Below are 17,483 nucleotides of genomic sequence, written 5' to 3'. Positions count from 1 at the left end.
GGGTGACATCAGGGACAGCGTGTCACAATGTGGGCCGCTAGAACAGGCCCCCGCAGGTAACGCTGGCCCAGCACAGCCTGGGCAAGCGGTGAGTGCGCACGTGGCGGGGCTGGGCTGGGCCAGGCCCGGGGCACAAGCGCCGCACCCGGGCCTGCATTGTCCCCCTGCATGCAGGGCCAGCCACTCGGGCCACAGCCTTGCCCAGGGCACGGGGCTGCTGCTGCCCCACTGGCACAGGCCCTGCTGCCTGCCAGCTCTCTGGGGCCCTCTGCTTCCTGCCCTCACAGCCCTGCGCCTCCGGGCCTCCCTTCAGCCCCCACAGCTCCCTTCTAGCCCCAGTGAAACCCTTGTCTCTCTCCTCCTGCAGACCATGGCGGACAGATCAGTCCTGGCTGTGATTCTGCTGCTCATCTTCCCATTCCCACTTGCCTTGGTGGACAGATTTTATGGGGATGTGCAGCACACTGCCGAGGAGCTGAAACCGGCTCCCCCAGAGCCACCTCAGCCTGGCTGGGGAGCCTGGCTCCTGGCTGCCTTGCAGCAGCTGCAGCAATTCTGGGCAATTGCTCACACGCTGTTCCTGCCTTTGGCCTGGTGGCTCAGGCGCAGAAGGGCGGCCATGAGGCAGAGAGCAGCGGCCCAGAGAGCTGCAGAGGAGGCCAGAAGGAGGAGGATGAGAATCGAGCGAAGAAGGTGGCTCCTTAAGAAGAGACAAAAAGAGATGGAGCAAATGCGCAGGGCCTTGAGACAACTGCAAAAGCAAATGGCCAGGCTGATTCAAATGAATAGGGAAACAAACAGCATGGTCAAGGTAGGCTGGGCAGGCTTTTGGAGGAGCACAGGCAGTGGCCTGTGTGAAGAAAAGCTTCCTGCTGGAGATGCTCTCTGGGCTGGCCAAGGCCAGCCGCACATCTTTGTGAGCAGCCAGCGCACAGAGCTGCGCTTGCTGCCCAGCACAGCCCTGCAAAGCCGGGGCAGAGGCTCAGGGCTCCTGCCAGGCCCTGCCCCTCTTGGCTCTAGCTCTTCATTGTAGCTACAGTTACTGTATCTATATTAATGTCTCTCTTTCCACTCTTCCATGCAGAAGATTTGCATTTGCTCGCGGACAGAGACATTTGAAGGAGGAGCCAGCCAAATGCCAGGAGATTGATTCAAATTGTGTAAGGGTTTAGAAAGATTTCAAATATTTTAACTAATTTATTTTAAAAAATATTTCAAGATTTTAATACCATTCTTGTAGAATAATACGACAGTTAGATATCAATATCGTTATAATAAGTATTTATCAAGTAACAATACCTGTTCTTCATATTATATAATTACTATCGCTCATCAAAGTGAGTATGAATTATATTAATTCAACACAATTGAAGTATGCTACATTTTTATCTTAAACAGTGAATTTTGCATAATCATCATTACTAAGAAAACTATTTTTTAAATATTAATATATAACAATATATGAAATAGTTGCTTAGATACGATTGACTCTACCCACAATTTGTGGAGCTGCCCTGTGAGCAGCCAGCGCGCAGAGCTGCGCTTGCTGCCCAGCACAGCCCTGCAAAGCCGTGGCAGAGGCTCAGGGCTCCTGCCAGGCCCTGGCCCTCTTCCCTCTGTCTCTTAACTGTGTCTGAATTAACTGTATCTGTATTAACTCTGTCTATTTTAACCCTTTTCCCTGCAGAGGCCTTGCATTTGCTCGGGGATGGTGGCGTTTGAAGGAAGATCGGGCCAAATGACTGATACCTATTTTTAAATAGCTTAGAAATAGTTTCAGTATTGTAAACATTTACTAAACATTTAGTAAAATAACTAGATTTAGCACTGTTTTCCTAATTTTCATAATTTTAAGGCAGAATAATACTCCAGTAAAATATCATTATAATGGTAATAATAAGTAATAGTTAGGTACCTAAATGTATTATTTACTTTATAGATTAACTGTTATTCAGCAAAATTAATAGGAATTATGCTAATTAATTACAATAGAAGTATGATAAATCTTTATCTTAAATAGTGAATTTTACATAATCTGCATGAAAAAATAATTATTTTTTACATTATTAATATTAATATATAACCATATACAGATTGCAGTTAGATAATTTTGACGATATTCAAAATTCGTTAATTTCAATGTTTAAAACATGTTATTGTGACCTGATAATGATGCTGACAGCCCTCCTCTCTAGGGAGTGTCATCCCTCTGGGAGCTGCAGTCAGTGTAAAGATCCAATAAAGGCAATGCCTGAACAAACACTGTGTCTGTGCATGTCCGCCTTGGGCCCAGGTGTCACCTGTGGGCAATTCCTGACAGAGGGGCACCACAGCACCCCTTGGCCATGCAGAGGCTCCTTTCCTCCCCTCTAGCAGCTGTTCCTTTGATGCTGTGATCCATCCCCTGCTGTGCGGGGTGCCAAATGCAAGAAAACCAGGAGTGCCCCCACTCAGACTGTCACTTGGGTCCCTGCAGAGCTCAGGAGCCACCATGGCTGTGTAGGGTGTGGAACGCTGCAGGAGGCCATGACAGCAGGGCCAGCAGGGACAGGGGGACACAGGACAGGAATGACAGCCCAGCTGCCCTGGGACAGGCCCCACAGGCAGACAGGACACGGGGCAGGCAGGAGTCCCCATCCTCTCTGTGCCCCCCTCAACACAGGGACATAAGGGACAGGGGGAATGGGGACACAGCGGCCCCTCTCCTCTGGGAATATCCCACCTGCCCTGAGGCCCTGACAGGATGCAGGGGCTGAGGCTCTGCAAGGGGATGCCGAGGATGAGGAGGACAATGCCCAGGGAATATCAGCCCACACTCTGCATGCAAACTGTTCCATGGAGGACAAAAGCAGAGGGGGCCTTGCCACAGTAGATCCCTTCTGAGGGAAGGTGTTCTGCATTCCTGCACACGGGTGTTCCATGCAACATGGAGCACATGAATGCACTTTGACACCACATTCGTACCCTGCATGAGCGTTCAGGCACAAGAGCAGTGGCCATTCCTTAATTACACACAAGTGCAACTCTTGTGCAAAGCAACACAAATTGTCTCTATCCCCCCACAGACCACGGCAGACAGATCAGTCCTTGCCCTGGCTGCAGTGCTCATCTTCCACTTTCTGCAGCCCCTGGTGATCACTCCGCATGAGGATGCGGAGCTGAGCGAAGAGGACCTGGAGCAGGCTACCCCAGAGCCACCCGAGCCTGCCTGGGGACCCCTGCTCTCGGCAGCCGTGCAGCAGGGGCCCTACCGGGCTGCTGCTGAACTGCTCTTCCTGCCTTTGTTCCTCTGGTTCAGGTGCAGAAGGGCGGCCATGAAGCAGAGAGCAGCGGCCCGGAGAGCTGAAGAAGAGGCCAGAAGGCACAGGATGGAAATCGAGCAGAGAAGGCTTCGGTTCAAGAGGAGATGCAAAGACTTGAAGGAAATGTGGGGGACCATGAAAATGGTAAAGAAGAAAATGGCCAGGCTGTTTTGAATGAACAGCAAGGTGAGCGGGATGCTCTCTGGGCTGGCCAAGGCCAGCTGCACATCTTTGTGAGCAGCCAGCGCACAGAGCTGCTCTTGCTACCCAGCACAGCCCTGCAAAGGCAGGGCAGAGGCTCAGGGCTCCTGCCAGGACTTGCCCCTCTTCGCTCTGTCTCTTAACTTCATCTATTTTAACCCTTTTCCCTGCAGAAGCTTTGCATTTGCTCAGGGATTGTGGCTTTTGAAGGAAGACCAGGCCGGATGGATGGACCTTGATTTAACTTCCTTATTAGTTTAGAAATTATTTCGATATTTTATTAATTTATCCAATACTCACTTTAGTGTCTAGTAATACATATGTTGAATGTAGTAGTAATTAAAATTTTAAAAATACTAATTCTGTTATGACAATTATAGATTCTACTGCACAGTAATTATCATTCATTGGAAAAATTACTGCAAATTACGTGAAGGAACCACAACTGATATATCTTATATTTTTATCAACAACATGTAATTTTTCATAATCATCAGTATCCAGAAAACTTCATCATTGTATTTATTCATATGCTATGTATAAGAGTATAGAAAAGATCTATTAACACAGGGATGACTCTAATTGTGATGTATTCTTAAAAATGGTTCAAATACATGATAGATTTTTTAAATGAAACTGCCTGCTCTCCCTTCTTCAGCAACTCTGTTTTCTGGAGCTGCAGTCAGTACAGCAGAGTTCCAGTAATGGTTGTGTTTAAGAAACACACGGTGTCTGTGAGTGTCCAGAGTCATCTCCAAGGCCATCCAGTTCTACCCCTCTGCCATGGCCTGGGACACTTTCTGCCAGGCCACGTTGCTGCAAGTCCCATCCATGCGGAACAGAAACACTTGCAGGGACAGGGCAGGCACAGCTGCTCTGAGCATCCAGTGCCAGGGCCTCACGGCCCTCACAGGCAAGGCTTCCTGCCCCATGGCCCGCCTCAGCCCGCCCTGTGGCACTGGGAAGCCGCTGGCCCTGGCGCTGTGCCTGCAGGCCCTTGCCAACAGCCCCTCTGCAGGTCTCTGCTGGCTCCCGGGCAGGGACTCAAAGGCCGCAGGAAGGTGCCCCTGGAGAAGGCCCTGGAGAGCGCTGGGGCCAGGAGTGCCGCCATGAGGGCAGCAAGCGGGGCCTGGCCTGTCCGTGCCTGCGGCAGGGCGCAGGGCGGGCGCTCAGGCCCTGCCAGCTGCAGCTGGGAGCTCTGCAGGGCGGCCGGCAGAGAGCCGTGGGCTCCCGCAGCTCTGCGGCCCTCACGGCTGAGGCAGCTGCCCGGGCACAGCCCGCTGGGGACACGCGGCCGGCCCGGGGCCACCCGCAGGGGGACCCTGCTCTGGGGCCAGCCCAGGCCGCAGCAGGGAGCCGCCCATGGGGCCGTGCCCGGCCACGGAACGGCTCTGCCCGGGAACAGGGCTCCAGGAGCAGGGCAGCAGGGCCGCCAGTGCCGGCCACACTGAGAGTGGGGCACACGCGGCTGCAGTCACAGGCAGCATCCGACAGGAACCTGCTCACTCTCTGCAGCTCCCAGACAGGAGCGTGGGGCTGGCGCAGGTCAGCCTCTGCTCCCAGGAAACAAGGGGCGAAGACAAGAGGAAAGTGCCTCAAGTTCCGCCAGGGTAGTCTTAGATTGGGTATTAAGATAAAATGTCTCCTCTGAAAGAGTTGTCAAGCACTGGCAACAGCTGACCATGGAATTGCTAGAATTGTCATTGCTTGAGGCACTGCAGCAATGTGTGGAGGTGGCACATGGAGTCATGGTTTCCAGATGGACTTAGCACAGTCATGCTCATGCCCTCCGACTTGATAGCAGGACCAATGTGGAGTGGGACACAGCCATGATGCTGGCAGCTGTGAGCCAACTCAAAGCCATAGCGATGAGTCTTCCACCTTGGCTAGCACCAGTGCTGGCAGCTTAAAGACTGGCAACATGCCACCTTACCCTACTGCAGAACCCTCCTAGGGTCAGCTGGGACAGGGGAGGGGGCTGGGCGGCTCTCCCAGCTCCTGAGCACAAGGTGAGAAAAGAGAAACGCTGTTACCCATCAATCCCTCCCACTGACACATCTTAACAGGGGAAAGGGAGAGACAAAGGCACAATTCTGACTTCCATCTAGGCAGCACTGAGCGTGGACCTCTCCTGTCCAGGTGTACAATATGGCAAATGTCTCAGGTTTTCCTGTGGAGGAAAAAGCTCCAAACAAACACAAAAAAGACCCCCAACCCAAACAGTAACGTTGGAATTCTCTGTGATTGATGGCTGAGAGAAGCAGCTGTGCACTGCTGATTCTGTCTTCTCTGCACACCTATCATTCATACTTGTCTCTGGGGTCTCCAAAGCCCGGTGATCATTTCTTCCTGCTCCAGCACCTGTGCTGAGTCCAAAGAGCCTTGGGGCAGCCAGGGCTGGTAGCAGGAGAGCTGCTGAAAGGCACCGCCAGCCGCGCAGCCTTCCCCTCCAAGGCTCCAGAGACACAAGGGCAGAAAGCTGTGGCCAAAGCTGGATGGCTGCCGAGATCCATCCCCTCTTCACAGGGTGGCCTTGCAGGATAGCAAAATCCACATGGACATCCCATGTCATTCCAGCACTGACTTTCACCCCAAACCTTCCCATTTTCTACAAGGAAAAATCTGCTTTTCTCTTCTGCCTTGATAGGGATGAATTCCCTTGGCTGATGTGTTTGGCATAAAGCTTGTCCTCACAGGGAAACCCTGATGGGCAATGTGAAGCTCTTCTGCCCATCCAGAACCCATTTTGTTCCATTGGATGGTGGGAAGTGCAGTGCAAATGAACCACCCTTCTCTCCTTGTCCAGCAGCTGCTTTCACAGCCCAATGGCCTGGCACGGTGCAGATGAAGGCAGGTTGTAACTGAGTGTGGGCCATTCTATCTGCCCAGGGAACAAACAATGTGAGCAGAGGAAATGCCCTCAAGTTGTGCCACGGGAGGCTTAGTTTGGATTTCTCCAGGAAATATTCCTTCAACAACAAGGATGTCAAGCTTGGGAACAGATTGCCTGGGGAAATGGCTGAGTCAGCACCCTCAGAAAGGTTTGAACGTCATGTGGAAGTGGCATCTGGGGAGCTGGCCGATTGGAGCAGTGGGCAGTGTGAAGTTTGCAGTTGCACTGTGTGATCGTGAGAGACTTTTTCAACCACACTCGCTTCCAGATTTAAGTGTAGCTCAACCAGTGAGGAGTCAAAGCTCAGACTCAATGATCCTCAAGGCTGCATTCCAACAGGGATATCTATCAGATTTCCAAGGAAGGGCAGATGAAAATCATTGCAAAAGAGACAACAATGGGAGTGCTTTGGAAAAGCTTCAGTCAAGGGCAGCTCTAAGCAGGGCCACTCTGAGTGCCTGAGCCACGAGTCGGCTCAGGAGACAGAGGGTGTGGTTGGCTGGCTTGTGACGTGCTGTGACACGTGTGACATCACAGGGCACGTGTCACAATGCCGGCAGCAAAGAAAGGCCCCAGCAGCTCACGCTGGCTTTGCATTGCTTTGGCAAGCGGTGAGTGCACACGTGGTGGGGAGGCTGTGCTGGGAACAAGGGCTGGGGCAGAAACACTGCACCTGGGGTTGGCTTCTCCCTCTGCGTGCAGGGACAGCCCCGCCTAGGAGAACCTTGGGCAGGCCACAGGGCTGGAGCTGGAGCTGCTGGGGCAGGGAGACAGGCCTTGCTGCCTGCATGCTGGCTGTGTGGGGCCCTGTCCTTCCTGCGCCCGCATCCCTGAGGATCCTCCCTCCCCGCCCCACTTACGGCCTTCTCTCCTTCCTCCTGCAGACCATGGAGCCCATGGTATTCCTTTTCATGCTCTTGAAAAGCCTCATCCAGTACCCACAGCACGTGGCTGACGCTTTGGATGAGGAAACACGTCTGCGCATGGAAGAGCGTGCAAAGCATCTGGAATGGGAGAGGATTCATCTGGAGCAGGAGGTGGAACAGCTCACCCAGGAGCAGCTGAAGCAGGTGCAGCTCTTGCAGCTTTTAGCTGTTGCTGTGCTCCTGGCCCTTCTCTTGGTCCTCTGGTTGATTGGGTGGAAAAACAGCCTGAGCAGAGAGGAGGATGAACAAGACAACCGTGGGGCAGATGAAGAGGAAGCGGGCAATGTTGCGGCTAACGACGAAGACAACGTTGGCAATGAAGATGTCAATGAGGCTGCAGTTGCAGAAAACAACAACGATGCTGCAAATGAAGTCCAAGAAGAAGAAGAGGATGATTTTGATGATTTCCTTGGAGAAGTTGTAATGGAGCGCATCCAGTGGCCTGTACAGGACCTGCAGAGAGGCTGTGAGTGGATAACTGACCTCATGGATAATTATACCATGTACTTTGGCCATGTTTTGGCCAACAGTTTCTACCCGGTCCTGCAACGAGCCATCGGGGTGGGCAGTGCCTTTGAAGGCTGGAGTCCCCGTGAGCAGGATGTCGTCTACAGCGTGCTCATCCCCATGACTCCTCCCCGGGGCCACAGCTTCCACCTGGAGCTGGACAGTGAAGAGCAGAGGCACGTCAGGAACTTCCGTGTCCGCGTGCAGCTGGAGTGCACCTGCAGCAGGGAGCAGCAGGCTGAGGACATGCTGTGCTTCCTGCACCACCCCGAGGAGGAGCTGAGCAGCAATCAGGATCCCAGCCTCCTAGACACCCTGTGCACCGGCTCCTACCTCGACGTGCAGAAAACTGCCCGCTGGTTTTACCAGCTGGTGAGAGCAGTCTGGCCAGCTCTGCCTCAGTCACACAACTGGCATTTAAGGCTGATGCCCTCCACACGCTCCTGCCAATTCAAGGTGTCCTACGGGCAGGAAAGCTTCAGGATTGAGCTGTTCTTTGGCGTGCGGAGAGGTGACTCAGCCATCTTTGTGTGCAGCCAGCCTAGAGAGGCCTACACAGCAAGCACAACCTGGCCCGAGTCCTACGCTGTGGCAGAGGTTGAGTTCTTCAAGCACATTGCCAGGCAGGCCCCCCCTGACAGCCTGCACCTCAAATGCCTGCAGTTCTTCACCCGTCTTCCTCTGGGCTTCAGCTTTTCCACCTACACCATGAAGACCATTGTCATGCACCTGCTCAACATCACACCCGTCTCAGAGTGGCGCAGGAGAGATCTCGTGGTACGACTGCTGGATATCATCAACAGCCTGCACTTATGTCTGCGAGCAAAATGCCTCCACCACTTCATTGTGGGCAACCAGAGGCTTCCTCAGGACATCAACTTACCCGCAGATGTCCAAAGAGCTGAGCCATACAATCTCCTCCAGCACCTGGCCCAGCAACCGGCTGCCCACGCCCATGCTCTCTATGAGTACCACATTCTCTACAAGTGGTTCAGAAGAATCCTTCTTGCTGAGGATTTACCGGATGAAGGGGAAGAGTTATGGCTCTGAGCACAGAGCTGTGCTTGTGCTGCTCGCAGCTGCCAGCAGAGAACCACCTTGCAGTCCCCATTTGGTGCTTTCAGGAGAAGAGGATGCCTGCAAAGCTTTGGCAAAGGTCCCACTGCCTCTCCTGCCGCCTCAGCAGGTGCAGGGCCACGGGCGGCTGTCTTCTACCTCCTTGCATCTTTTCATTTGCCAACAAAGCGCCCCGACCGCACTGAGCCCTGCTTGCCTAGGAACTCTCCCATTGCTGAAAAAGCACACAAAGAGAACACGTGCCGTACAAGCAGGGCCAACCTCTCCAAAGCCCACCTGCAACATGCAGCTTTTCCCGGCCTTTGAAAAGGGGCAAAATTTCAAGCATGACAGAAGTGGGAATGTGGGACAGAGAAAGAGAAAAACAACGGGGCAAGAAGAACCAAGAGGAAAAATCGGCACTGCTGGCCCAGGATCAGTCAGTGGATGGAGCCTCTCCTTCTCCCTGGAATGGACAGCTTGACATCAGCATGGGACCACAAGGATTGGAGCCGACCTGAATTTTTGCATACAGTGGAATCTAGATTTTTATTTCGCAGATATATATATATGTAGTGTATTCCTATTATAGACTATAATTTTTATAAATTATATATGTTAGTAAATTACCGTAAAACAAAGCACTATTCTGATAGAAATAATATAAAATATATGAAATCTGTAGTTATGATGTGAGGGTAAAACATTACTTTAAAGAGTTGAATGTGTAATTACGTTTAAATAGTATGAGTAGAGCATGTGTTTCGTGTCACTATCTCTTTTAGAACATATTGTTGCTCCAAGTACATTTATGTCTGGAAGCCTTTCCATAAAATAGATATATTTATAACATATATAATAAACAGAGCATATATATATGGTGTATAAATTATACTGGAACATAACTGTATAACATCTATTATATAACACATGCCTAGAGTATATTACATATATGATATCATTTTTATATACATGTAAAGCCATATCTAGTATCTCTGTGTGTTGGGACCCATAATAATGTTCTAGATATAGGGCATTTATGAGTGGCAAACTGGGAAATTATTTCCCCTTTTTTCAATAAAATGCAATTTTGCAGAATCCAGAGTGTACAAGGTTTTATTGATCTCAGCCAGGCCCATAGTAGTATTCAATGCCACACACTGTGCATTCTGGGCTCATGAACAGACCACTTGAAATCAAACTGAGAGTGCTGAATTGGTTCGAAACAGAAATTGAGCTGAGCAGCACCTAGCCCCTCTGATCACAGAATCCCAGAAACGTTTGGCTTGGAAGGGCCCCTTAGAGGTTGTCTTGTTCCAGCCCGGCTGCCAAGGGCAAGGACACCTTCCGCCAGGCCACGTTGCTGCAAGGCCCATCCAAGCTGGCCTGGAACACTGCCAGGGATGGGGCAGCCACAGCTTCTGTGGGCAGCGTGGGCCAGCCCCAAGCAGCCTCTGAGGCCAGAATTCCTTGCCCATCTTCAGCCTAAGGCCGCCCTTCCTGTGGCACTGGGAAGCCGCTGGCCCTGGCGCTGTGCCTGCAGGCCCTTGCCAACAGCCCCTCTGCAGGTCTCTGCTGGCTCCCGGGCAGGGACTCAAAGGCCGCAGGAAGGTGCCCCTGGAGAAGGCCCTGGAGAGCGCTGGGGCCAGGAGTGCCGCCATGAGGGCAGCAAGCGGGGCCTGGCCTGTCCGTGCCTGCGGCAGGGCGCAGGGCGGGCGCTCGGGCCCTGCCAGCTGCAGCTGGGAGCTCTGCAGGGCGGCCGGCAGAGAGCCGTGGGCTCCCGCAGCTCTGCGGCCCTCACGGCTGAGGCAGCTGCCCAGGCACAGCCCGCTGGGGACACGCGGCCGGCCCGGGGCCACCCGCAGGGGGACCCTGCTCTGGGGCCAGCCCAGGCCGCAGCAGGGAGCAGCTCATGGGGCCGTGCCCGGCCAGGGAACGGCTGTGCCCGGGAACAGGGCTCGGGGAGCAGGGCAGCAGGGCCGCCAGTGCTGGCCACACTGAGAGTGGGGCACACACGGCTGCAGTCACAGGCAGCATCCGACAGGAACCTGCTCACTCTCTGCAGCTCCCAGACAGGAGCGTAGGGCTGGTGCCGGTCACCCTCTGCTCACAGGAAACAAGGGGAGAAGACAAGAGGAAAGTGCCTCAAGTTCTGCCAGGAGAGGTTTAGATTGGGTATTAAGATAAAATGTCTCCTCTGAAAGAGTTGTCAAGCACTGGCAACAGCTGACCATGGAATTGCTAGAATTGTCATTGCTTGAGGCACTGCAGCAATGTGTGGAGGTGGCACATGGAGTCATGGTTTCCAGATGGACTTAGCACAGTCATGCTCGTGCCCTCCGACTTGATAGCAGGACCAATGTGGAGTGGGACACAGCCATGATGCTGGCAGCTGTGAGCCAACTCAAAGCCATAGCGATGAGTCTTCCACCTTGGCTAGCACCAGTGCTGGCAGCTTAAAGACTGGCACCATGCCACCTTACCCTACTGCAGAACCCTCCTAGGGTCAAGCTGGGACAGGGGAGGGGGCTGGGCGGCTCTCCCAGCTCCTGAGCACAAGGTGAGAAAAGAGAAACGCTGCTACCCACCAATCCCTCCCACTGACACATCTTAACAGGGGAAAGGGAGAGACAAAGGCACAATTCTGACTTCCATCTAGGCAGCACTGAGCGTGGACCTCTCCAGTCCAGGTGTACAATATGGCAAATGCCTCAGGTTTTCCCGTGGAGGAAAAAGCTCCAAACAAACACAAAAAAGACCCCCAACCCAAACAGTAACGTTGGAATTTTCTGTGATTGATGGCTGAGAGAAGAAGCTGTGCACTGCTGATTCTGTCTTCTCTGCACTCTCATCATCCATACTTGTCTCTGGGGTCTCCAAAGCCCGGTGATCATTTCTTCCTGCTCCAGCACCTGTGCTGAGTCCAAAGAGCCTTGGGGCAGCCAGGGCTGGTAGCAGGAGAGCTGCTGAAAGGCACCGCCAGCCGCGCAGCCTTCCCCTCCAAGGCTCCAGAGACACAAGGGCAGAAAGCTGTGGCCAAAGCTGGATGGCTGCCGAGATCCATCCCCTCTTCACAGGGTGGCCTTGCAGGATAGCAAAATCCACATGGACATCCCATGTCATTCCAGCACTGACTTTCACCCCAAACCTTCCCATTTTCTACAAGGAAAAATCTGCTTTTCTCTTCTGCCTTGATAGGGATGAATTCCCTTGGCTGATGTGTTTGGCATAAAGCTTGTCCTCACAGGGAAACCCTGATGGGCAATGTGAAGCTCTTCTGCCCATCCAGAACCCATTTTGTTCCATTGGATGGTGGGAAGTGCAGTGCAAATGAACCACCCTTCTCTCCTTGTCCAGCAGCTGCTTTCACAGCCCAATGGCCTGGCACGGTGCAGATGAAGGCAGGTTGTAACTGAGTGTGGGCCATTCTATCTGCCCAGGGAACAAACAATGTGAGCAGAGGAAATGCCCTCAAGTTGTGCCACGGGAGGCTTAGTTTGGATTTCTCCAGGAAATATTCCTTCAACAACAAGGATGTCAAGCTTGGGAACAGATTGCCTGGGGAAATGGCTGAGTCAGCACCCTCAGAAAGGTTTGAACGTCATGTGGAAGTGGCATCTGGGGAGCTGGCCGATTGGAGCAGTGGGCAGTGTGAAGTTTGCAGTTGCACTGTGTGATCGTGAGAGACTTTTTCAACCACACTCGCTTCCAGATTTAAGTGTAGCTCAACCAGTGAGGAGTCAAAGCTCAGACTCAATGATCCTCAAGGCTGCATTCCAACAGGGATATCTATCAGATTTCCAAGGAAGGGCAGATGAAAATCATTGCAAAAGAGACAACAATGGGAGTGCTTTGGAAAAGCTTCAGTCAAGGGCAGCTCTAAGCAGGGCCACTCTGAGTGCCTGAGCCACGAGTCGGCTCAGGAGACAGAGGGTGTGGTTGGCTGGCTTGTGACGTGCTGTGACACGTGTGACATCACAGGGCACGTGTCACAATGCCGGCAGCAAAGAAAGGCCCCAGCAGCTCACGCTGGCTTTGCATTGCTTTGGCAAGCGGTGAGTGCACACGTGGTGGGGAGGCTGTGCTGGGAACAAGGGCTGGGGCAGAAACACTGCACCTGGGGTTGGCTTCTCCCTCTGCGTGCAGGGACAGCCCCGCCTAGGAGAACCTTGGGCAGGCCACAGGGCTGGAGCTGGAGCTGCTGGGGCAGGGAGACAGGCCTTGCTGCCTGCATGCTGGCTGTGTGGGGCCCTGTCCTTCCTGCGCCCGCATCCCTGAGGATCCTCCCTCCCCGCCCCACTTACGGCCTTCTCTCCTTCCTCCTGCAGACCATGGAGCCCATGGTATTCCTTTTCATGCTCTTGAAAAGCCTCATCCAGTACCCACAGCACGTGGCTGACGCTTTGGATGAGGAAACACGTCTGCGCATGGAAGAGCGTGCAAAGCATCTGGAATGGGAGAGGATTCATCTGGAGCAGGAGGTGGAACAGCTCACCCAGGAGCAGCTGAAGCAGGTGCAGCTCTTGCAGCTTTTAGCTGTTGCTGTGCTCCTGGCCCTTCTCTTGGTCCTCTGGTTGATTGGGTGGAAAAACAGCCTGAGCAGAGAGGAGGATGAACAAGACAACCGTGGGGCAGATGAAGAGGAAGCGGGCAATGTTGCGGCTAACGACGAAGACAACGTTGGCAATGAAGATGTCAATGAGGCTGCAGTTGCAGAAAACAACAACGATGCTGCAAATGAAGTCCAAGAAGAAGAAGAGGATGATTTTGATGATTTCCTTGGAGAAGTTGTAATGGAGCGCATCCAGTGGCCTGTACAGGACCTGCAGAGAGGCTGTGAGTGGATAACTGACCTCATGGATAATTATACCATGTACTTTGGCCATGTTTTGGCCAACAGTTTCTACCCGGTCCTGCAACGAGCCATCGGGGTGGGCAGTGCCTTTGAAGGCTGGAGTCCCCGTGAGCAGGATGTCGTCTACAGCGTGCTCATCCCCATGACTCCTCCCCGGGGCCACAGCTTCCACCTGGAGCTGGACAGTGAAGAGCAGAGGCACGTCAGGAACTTCCGTGTCCGCGTGCAGCTGGAGTGCACCTGCAGCAGGGAGCAGCAGGCTGAGGACATGCTGTGCTTCCTGCACCACCCCGAGGAGGAGCTGAGCAGCAATCAGGATCCCAGCCTCCTAGACACCCTGTGCACCGGCTCCTACCTCGACGTGCAGAAAACTGCCCGCTGGTTTTACCAGCTGGTGAGAGCAGTCTGGCCAGCTCTGCCTCAGTCACACAACTGGCATTTAAGGCTGATGCCCTCCACACGCTCCTGCCAATTCAAGGTGTCCTACGGGCAGGAAAGCTTCAGGATTGAGCTGTTCTTCGGCGTGCGGAGAGGTGACTCAGCCATCTTTGTGTGCAGCCAGCCTAGAGAGGCCTACACAGCAAGCACAACCTGGCCCGAGTCCTACGCTGTGGCAGAGGTTGAGTTCTTCAAGCACATTGCCAGGCAGGCCCCCCCTGACAGCCTGCACCTCAAATGCCTGCAGTTCTTCACCCGTCTTCCTCTGGGCTTCAGCTTTTCCACCTACACCATGAAGACCATTGTCATGCACCTGCTCAACATCACACCCGTCTCAGAGTGGCGCAGGAGAGATCTCGTGGTACGACTGCTGGATATCATCAACAGCCTGCACTTATGTCTGCGAGCAAAATGCCTCCACCACTTCATTGTGGGCAACCAGAGGCTTCCTCAGGACATCAACTTACCCGCAGATGTCCAAAGAGCTGAGCCATACAATCTCCTCCAGCACCTGGCCCAGCAACCGGCTGCCCACGCCCATGCTCTCTATGAGTACCACATTCTCTACAAGTGGTTCAGAAGAATCCTTCTTGCTGAGGATTTACCGGATGAAGGGGAAGAGTTATGGCTCTGAGCACAGAGCTGTGCTTGTGCTGCTCGCAGCTGCCAGCAGAGAACCACCTTGCAGTCCCCATTTGGTGCTTTCAGGAGAAGAGGATGCCTGCAAAGCTTTGGCAAAGGTCCCACTGCCTCTCCTGCCGCCTCAGCAGGTGCAGGGCCACGGGCGGCTGTCTTCTACCTCCTTGCATCTTTTCATTTGCCAACAAAGCGCCCCGACCGCACTGAGCCCTGCTTGCCTAGGAACTCTCCCATTGCTGAAAAAGCACACAAAGAGAACACGTGCCGTACAAGCAGGGCCAACCTCTCCAAAGCCCACCTGCAACATGCAGCTTTTCCCGGCCTTTGAAAAGGGGCAAAATTTCAAGCATGACAGAAGTGGGAATGTGGGACCAAGAAAGAGAAAAACAACGGGGCAAGAAGAACCAAGAGGAAAAATCGGCACTGCTGGCCCAGGATCAGTCAGTGGATGGAGCCTCTCCTTCTCCCTGGAATGGACAGCTTGACATCAGCATGGGACCACAAGGATTGGAGCCGACCTGAATTTTTGCATACAGTGGAATCTAGATTTTTATTTCGCAGATATATATATATGTAGTGTATTCCTATTATAGACTATAATTTTTATAAATTATATATGTTAGTAAATTACCGTAAAACAAAGCACTATTCTGATAGAAATAATATAAAATATATGAAATCTGTAGTTATGATGTGAGGGTAAAACATTACTTTAAAGAGTTGAATGTGTAATTACGTTTAAATAGTATGAGTAGAGCATGTGTTTCGTGTCACTATCTCTTTTGGAACATATTGTTGCTCCAAGTACATTTATGTCTGGAAGCCTTTCCATAAAATAGATATATTTATAACATATATAATAAACAGAGCATATATATATGGTGTATAAATTATACTGGAACATAACTGTATAACATCTATTATATAACACATGCCTAGAGTATATTACATATATGATATCATTTTTATATACATGTAAAGCCATATCTAGTATCTCTGTGTGTTGGGACCCATAATAATGTTCTAGATATAGGGCATTTATGAGTGGCAAACTGGGAAATTATTTCCCCTTTTTTCAATAAAATGCAATTTTGCAGAATCCAGAGTGTACAAGGTTTTATTGATCTCAGCCAGGCCCATAGTAGTATTCAATGCCACACACTGTGCATTCTGGGCTCATGAACAGACCACTTGAAATCAAACTGAGAGTGCTGAATTGGTTCGAAACAGAAATTGAGCTGAGCAGCACCTAGCCCCTCTGATCACAGAATCCCAGAAACGTTTGGCTTGGAAGGGCCCCTTAGAGGTTGTCTTGTTCCAGCCCGGCTGCCAAGGGCAAGGACACCTTCCGCCAGGCCACGTTGCTGCAAGGCCCATCCAAGCTGGCCTGGAACACTGCCAGGGATGGGGCAGCCACAGCTTCTGTGGGCAGCGTGGGCCAGCCCCAAGCAGCCTCTGAGGCCAGAATTCCTTGCCCATCTTCAGCCTAAGGCCGCCCTTCCTGTGGCACTGGGAAGCCGCTGGCCCTGGCGCTGTGCCTGCAGGCCCTTGCCAACAGCCCCTCTGCAGGTCTCTGCTGGCTCCCGGGCAGGGACTCAAAGGCCGCAGGAAGGTGCCCCTGGAGAAGGCCCTGGAGAGCGCTGGGGCCAGGAGTGCCGCCATGAGGGCAGCAAGCGGGGCCTGGCCTGTCCGTGCCTGCGGCAGGGCGCAGGGCGGGCGCTCGGGCCCTGCCAGCTGCAGCTGGGAGCTCTGCAGGGCGGCCGGCAGAGAGCCTTGGGCTCCCGCAGCTCTGCGGCCCTCACGGCTGAGGCAGCTGCCCAGGCACAGCCCGCTGGGGACACGCGGCCGGCCCGGGGCCACCCGCAGGGGGACCCTGCTCTGGGGCCAGCCCAGGCCGCAGCAGGGAGCAGCTCATGGGGCCGTGCCCGGCCAGGGAACGGCTGTGCCCGGGAACAGGGCTCGGGGAGCAGGGCAGCAGGGCCGCCAGTGCTGGCCACACTGAGAGTGGGGCACACACGGCTGCAGTCACAGGCAGCATCCGACAGGAACCTGCTCACTCTCTGCAGCTCCCAGACAGGAGCGTAGGGCTGGTGCCGGTCACCCTCTGCTCACAGGAAACAAGGGGAGAAGACAAGAGGAAAGTGCCTCAAGTTCTGCCAGGAGAGGTTTAGATTGGGTATTAAGATAAAATGTCTCCTCTGAAAGAGTTGTCAAGCACTGGCAACAGCTGACCATGGAATTGCTAGAATTGTCATTGCTTGAGGCACTGCAGCAATGTGTGGAGGTGGCACATGGAGTCATGGTTTCCAGATGGACTTAGCACAGTCATGCTCGTGCCCTCCGACTTGATAGCAGGACCAATGTGGAGTGGGACACAGCCATGATGCTGGCAGCTGTGAGCCAACTCAAAGCCATAGCGATGAGTCTTCCACCTTGGCTAGCACCAGTGCTGGCAGCTTAAAGACTGGCACCATGCCACCTTACCCTACTGCAGAACCCTCCTAGGGTCAAGCTGGGACAGGGGAGGGGGCTGGGCGGCTCTCCCAGCTCCTGAGCACAAGGTGAGAAAAGAGAAACGCTGCTACCCACCAATCCCTCCCACTGACACATCTTAACAGGGGAAAGGGAGAGACAAAGGCACAATTCTGACTTCCATCTAGGCAGCA

The 17,483-nt window shown here is 53.1% G+C and overlaps 2 protein-coding genes and 1 long non-coding RNA gene across 3 annotated transcripts; all 3 read left to right on the top strand.

Annotated features, from left to right (window-relative positions):
• The first annotated feature begins 249 nt into the window (after positions 1-249).
• LOC135302020 (uncharacterized) lies at positions 250-2,262 on the top strand. The gene is made up of 3 exons (XR_010363707.1): positions 250-811; positions 1,085-1,160; positions 1,688-2,262. It is a non-coding gene; the product is annotated as an uncharacterized LOC135302020 (long non-coding RNA).
• Positions 2,263-2,939: 677 nt separating this feature from the next.
• Positions 2,940-8,879, top strand: LOC135301994 (inositol 1,4,5-trisphosphate receptor-interacting protein-like 1). Its single transcript, XM_064422576.1, has 5 exons — positions 2,940-2,960; positions 3,066-3,298; positions 4,497-4,956; positions 7,281-7,468; positions 7,556-8,879. Exons 1-5 carry the CDS (start codon positions 2,940-2,942, stop codon positions 8,877-8,879), a joined length of 2,226 nt encoding a protein of 741 aa, XP_064278646.1.
• Positions 8,880-9,232: 353 nt separating this feature from the next.
• LOC135301993 (inositol 1,4,5-trisphosphate receptor-interacting protein-like 1) lies at positions 9,233-14,812 on the top strand. The gene is made up of 4 exons (XM_064422575.1): positions 9,233-9,324; positions 10,429-10,705; positions 13,214-13,401; positions 13,489-14,812. The coding sequence occupies exons 1-4, from the start codon at positions 9,233-9,235 to the stop codon at positions 14,810-14,812; spliced, it is 1,881 nt and encodes a 626-aa protein (XP_064278645.1).
• Positions 14,813-17,483: the final 2,671 nt, after the last annotated feature.

This window comes from Passer domesticus, chromosome 6 (genome assembly GCF_036417665.1).
Source record: "Passer domesticus isolate bPasDom1 chromosome 6, bPasDom1.hap1, whole genome shotgun sequence".
Taxonomy (NCBI): Eukaryota; Metazoa; Chordata; class Aves; order Passeriformes; family Passeridae; genus Passer; species Passer domesticus.
This window is presented reverse-complemented; position numbering and strand designations above follow the sequence as displayed.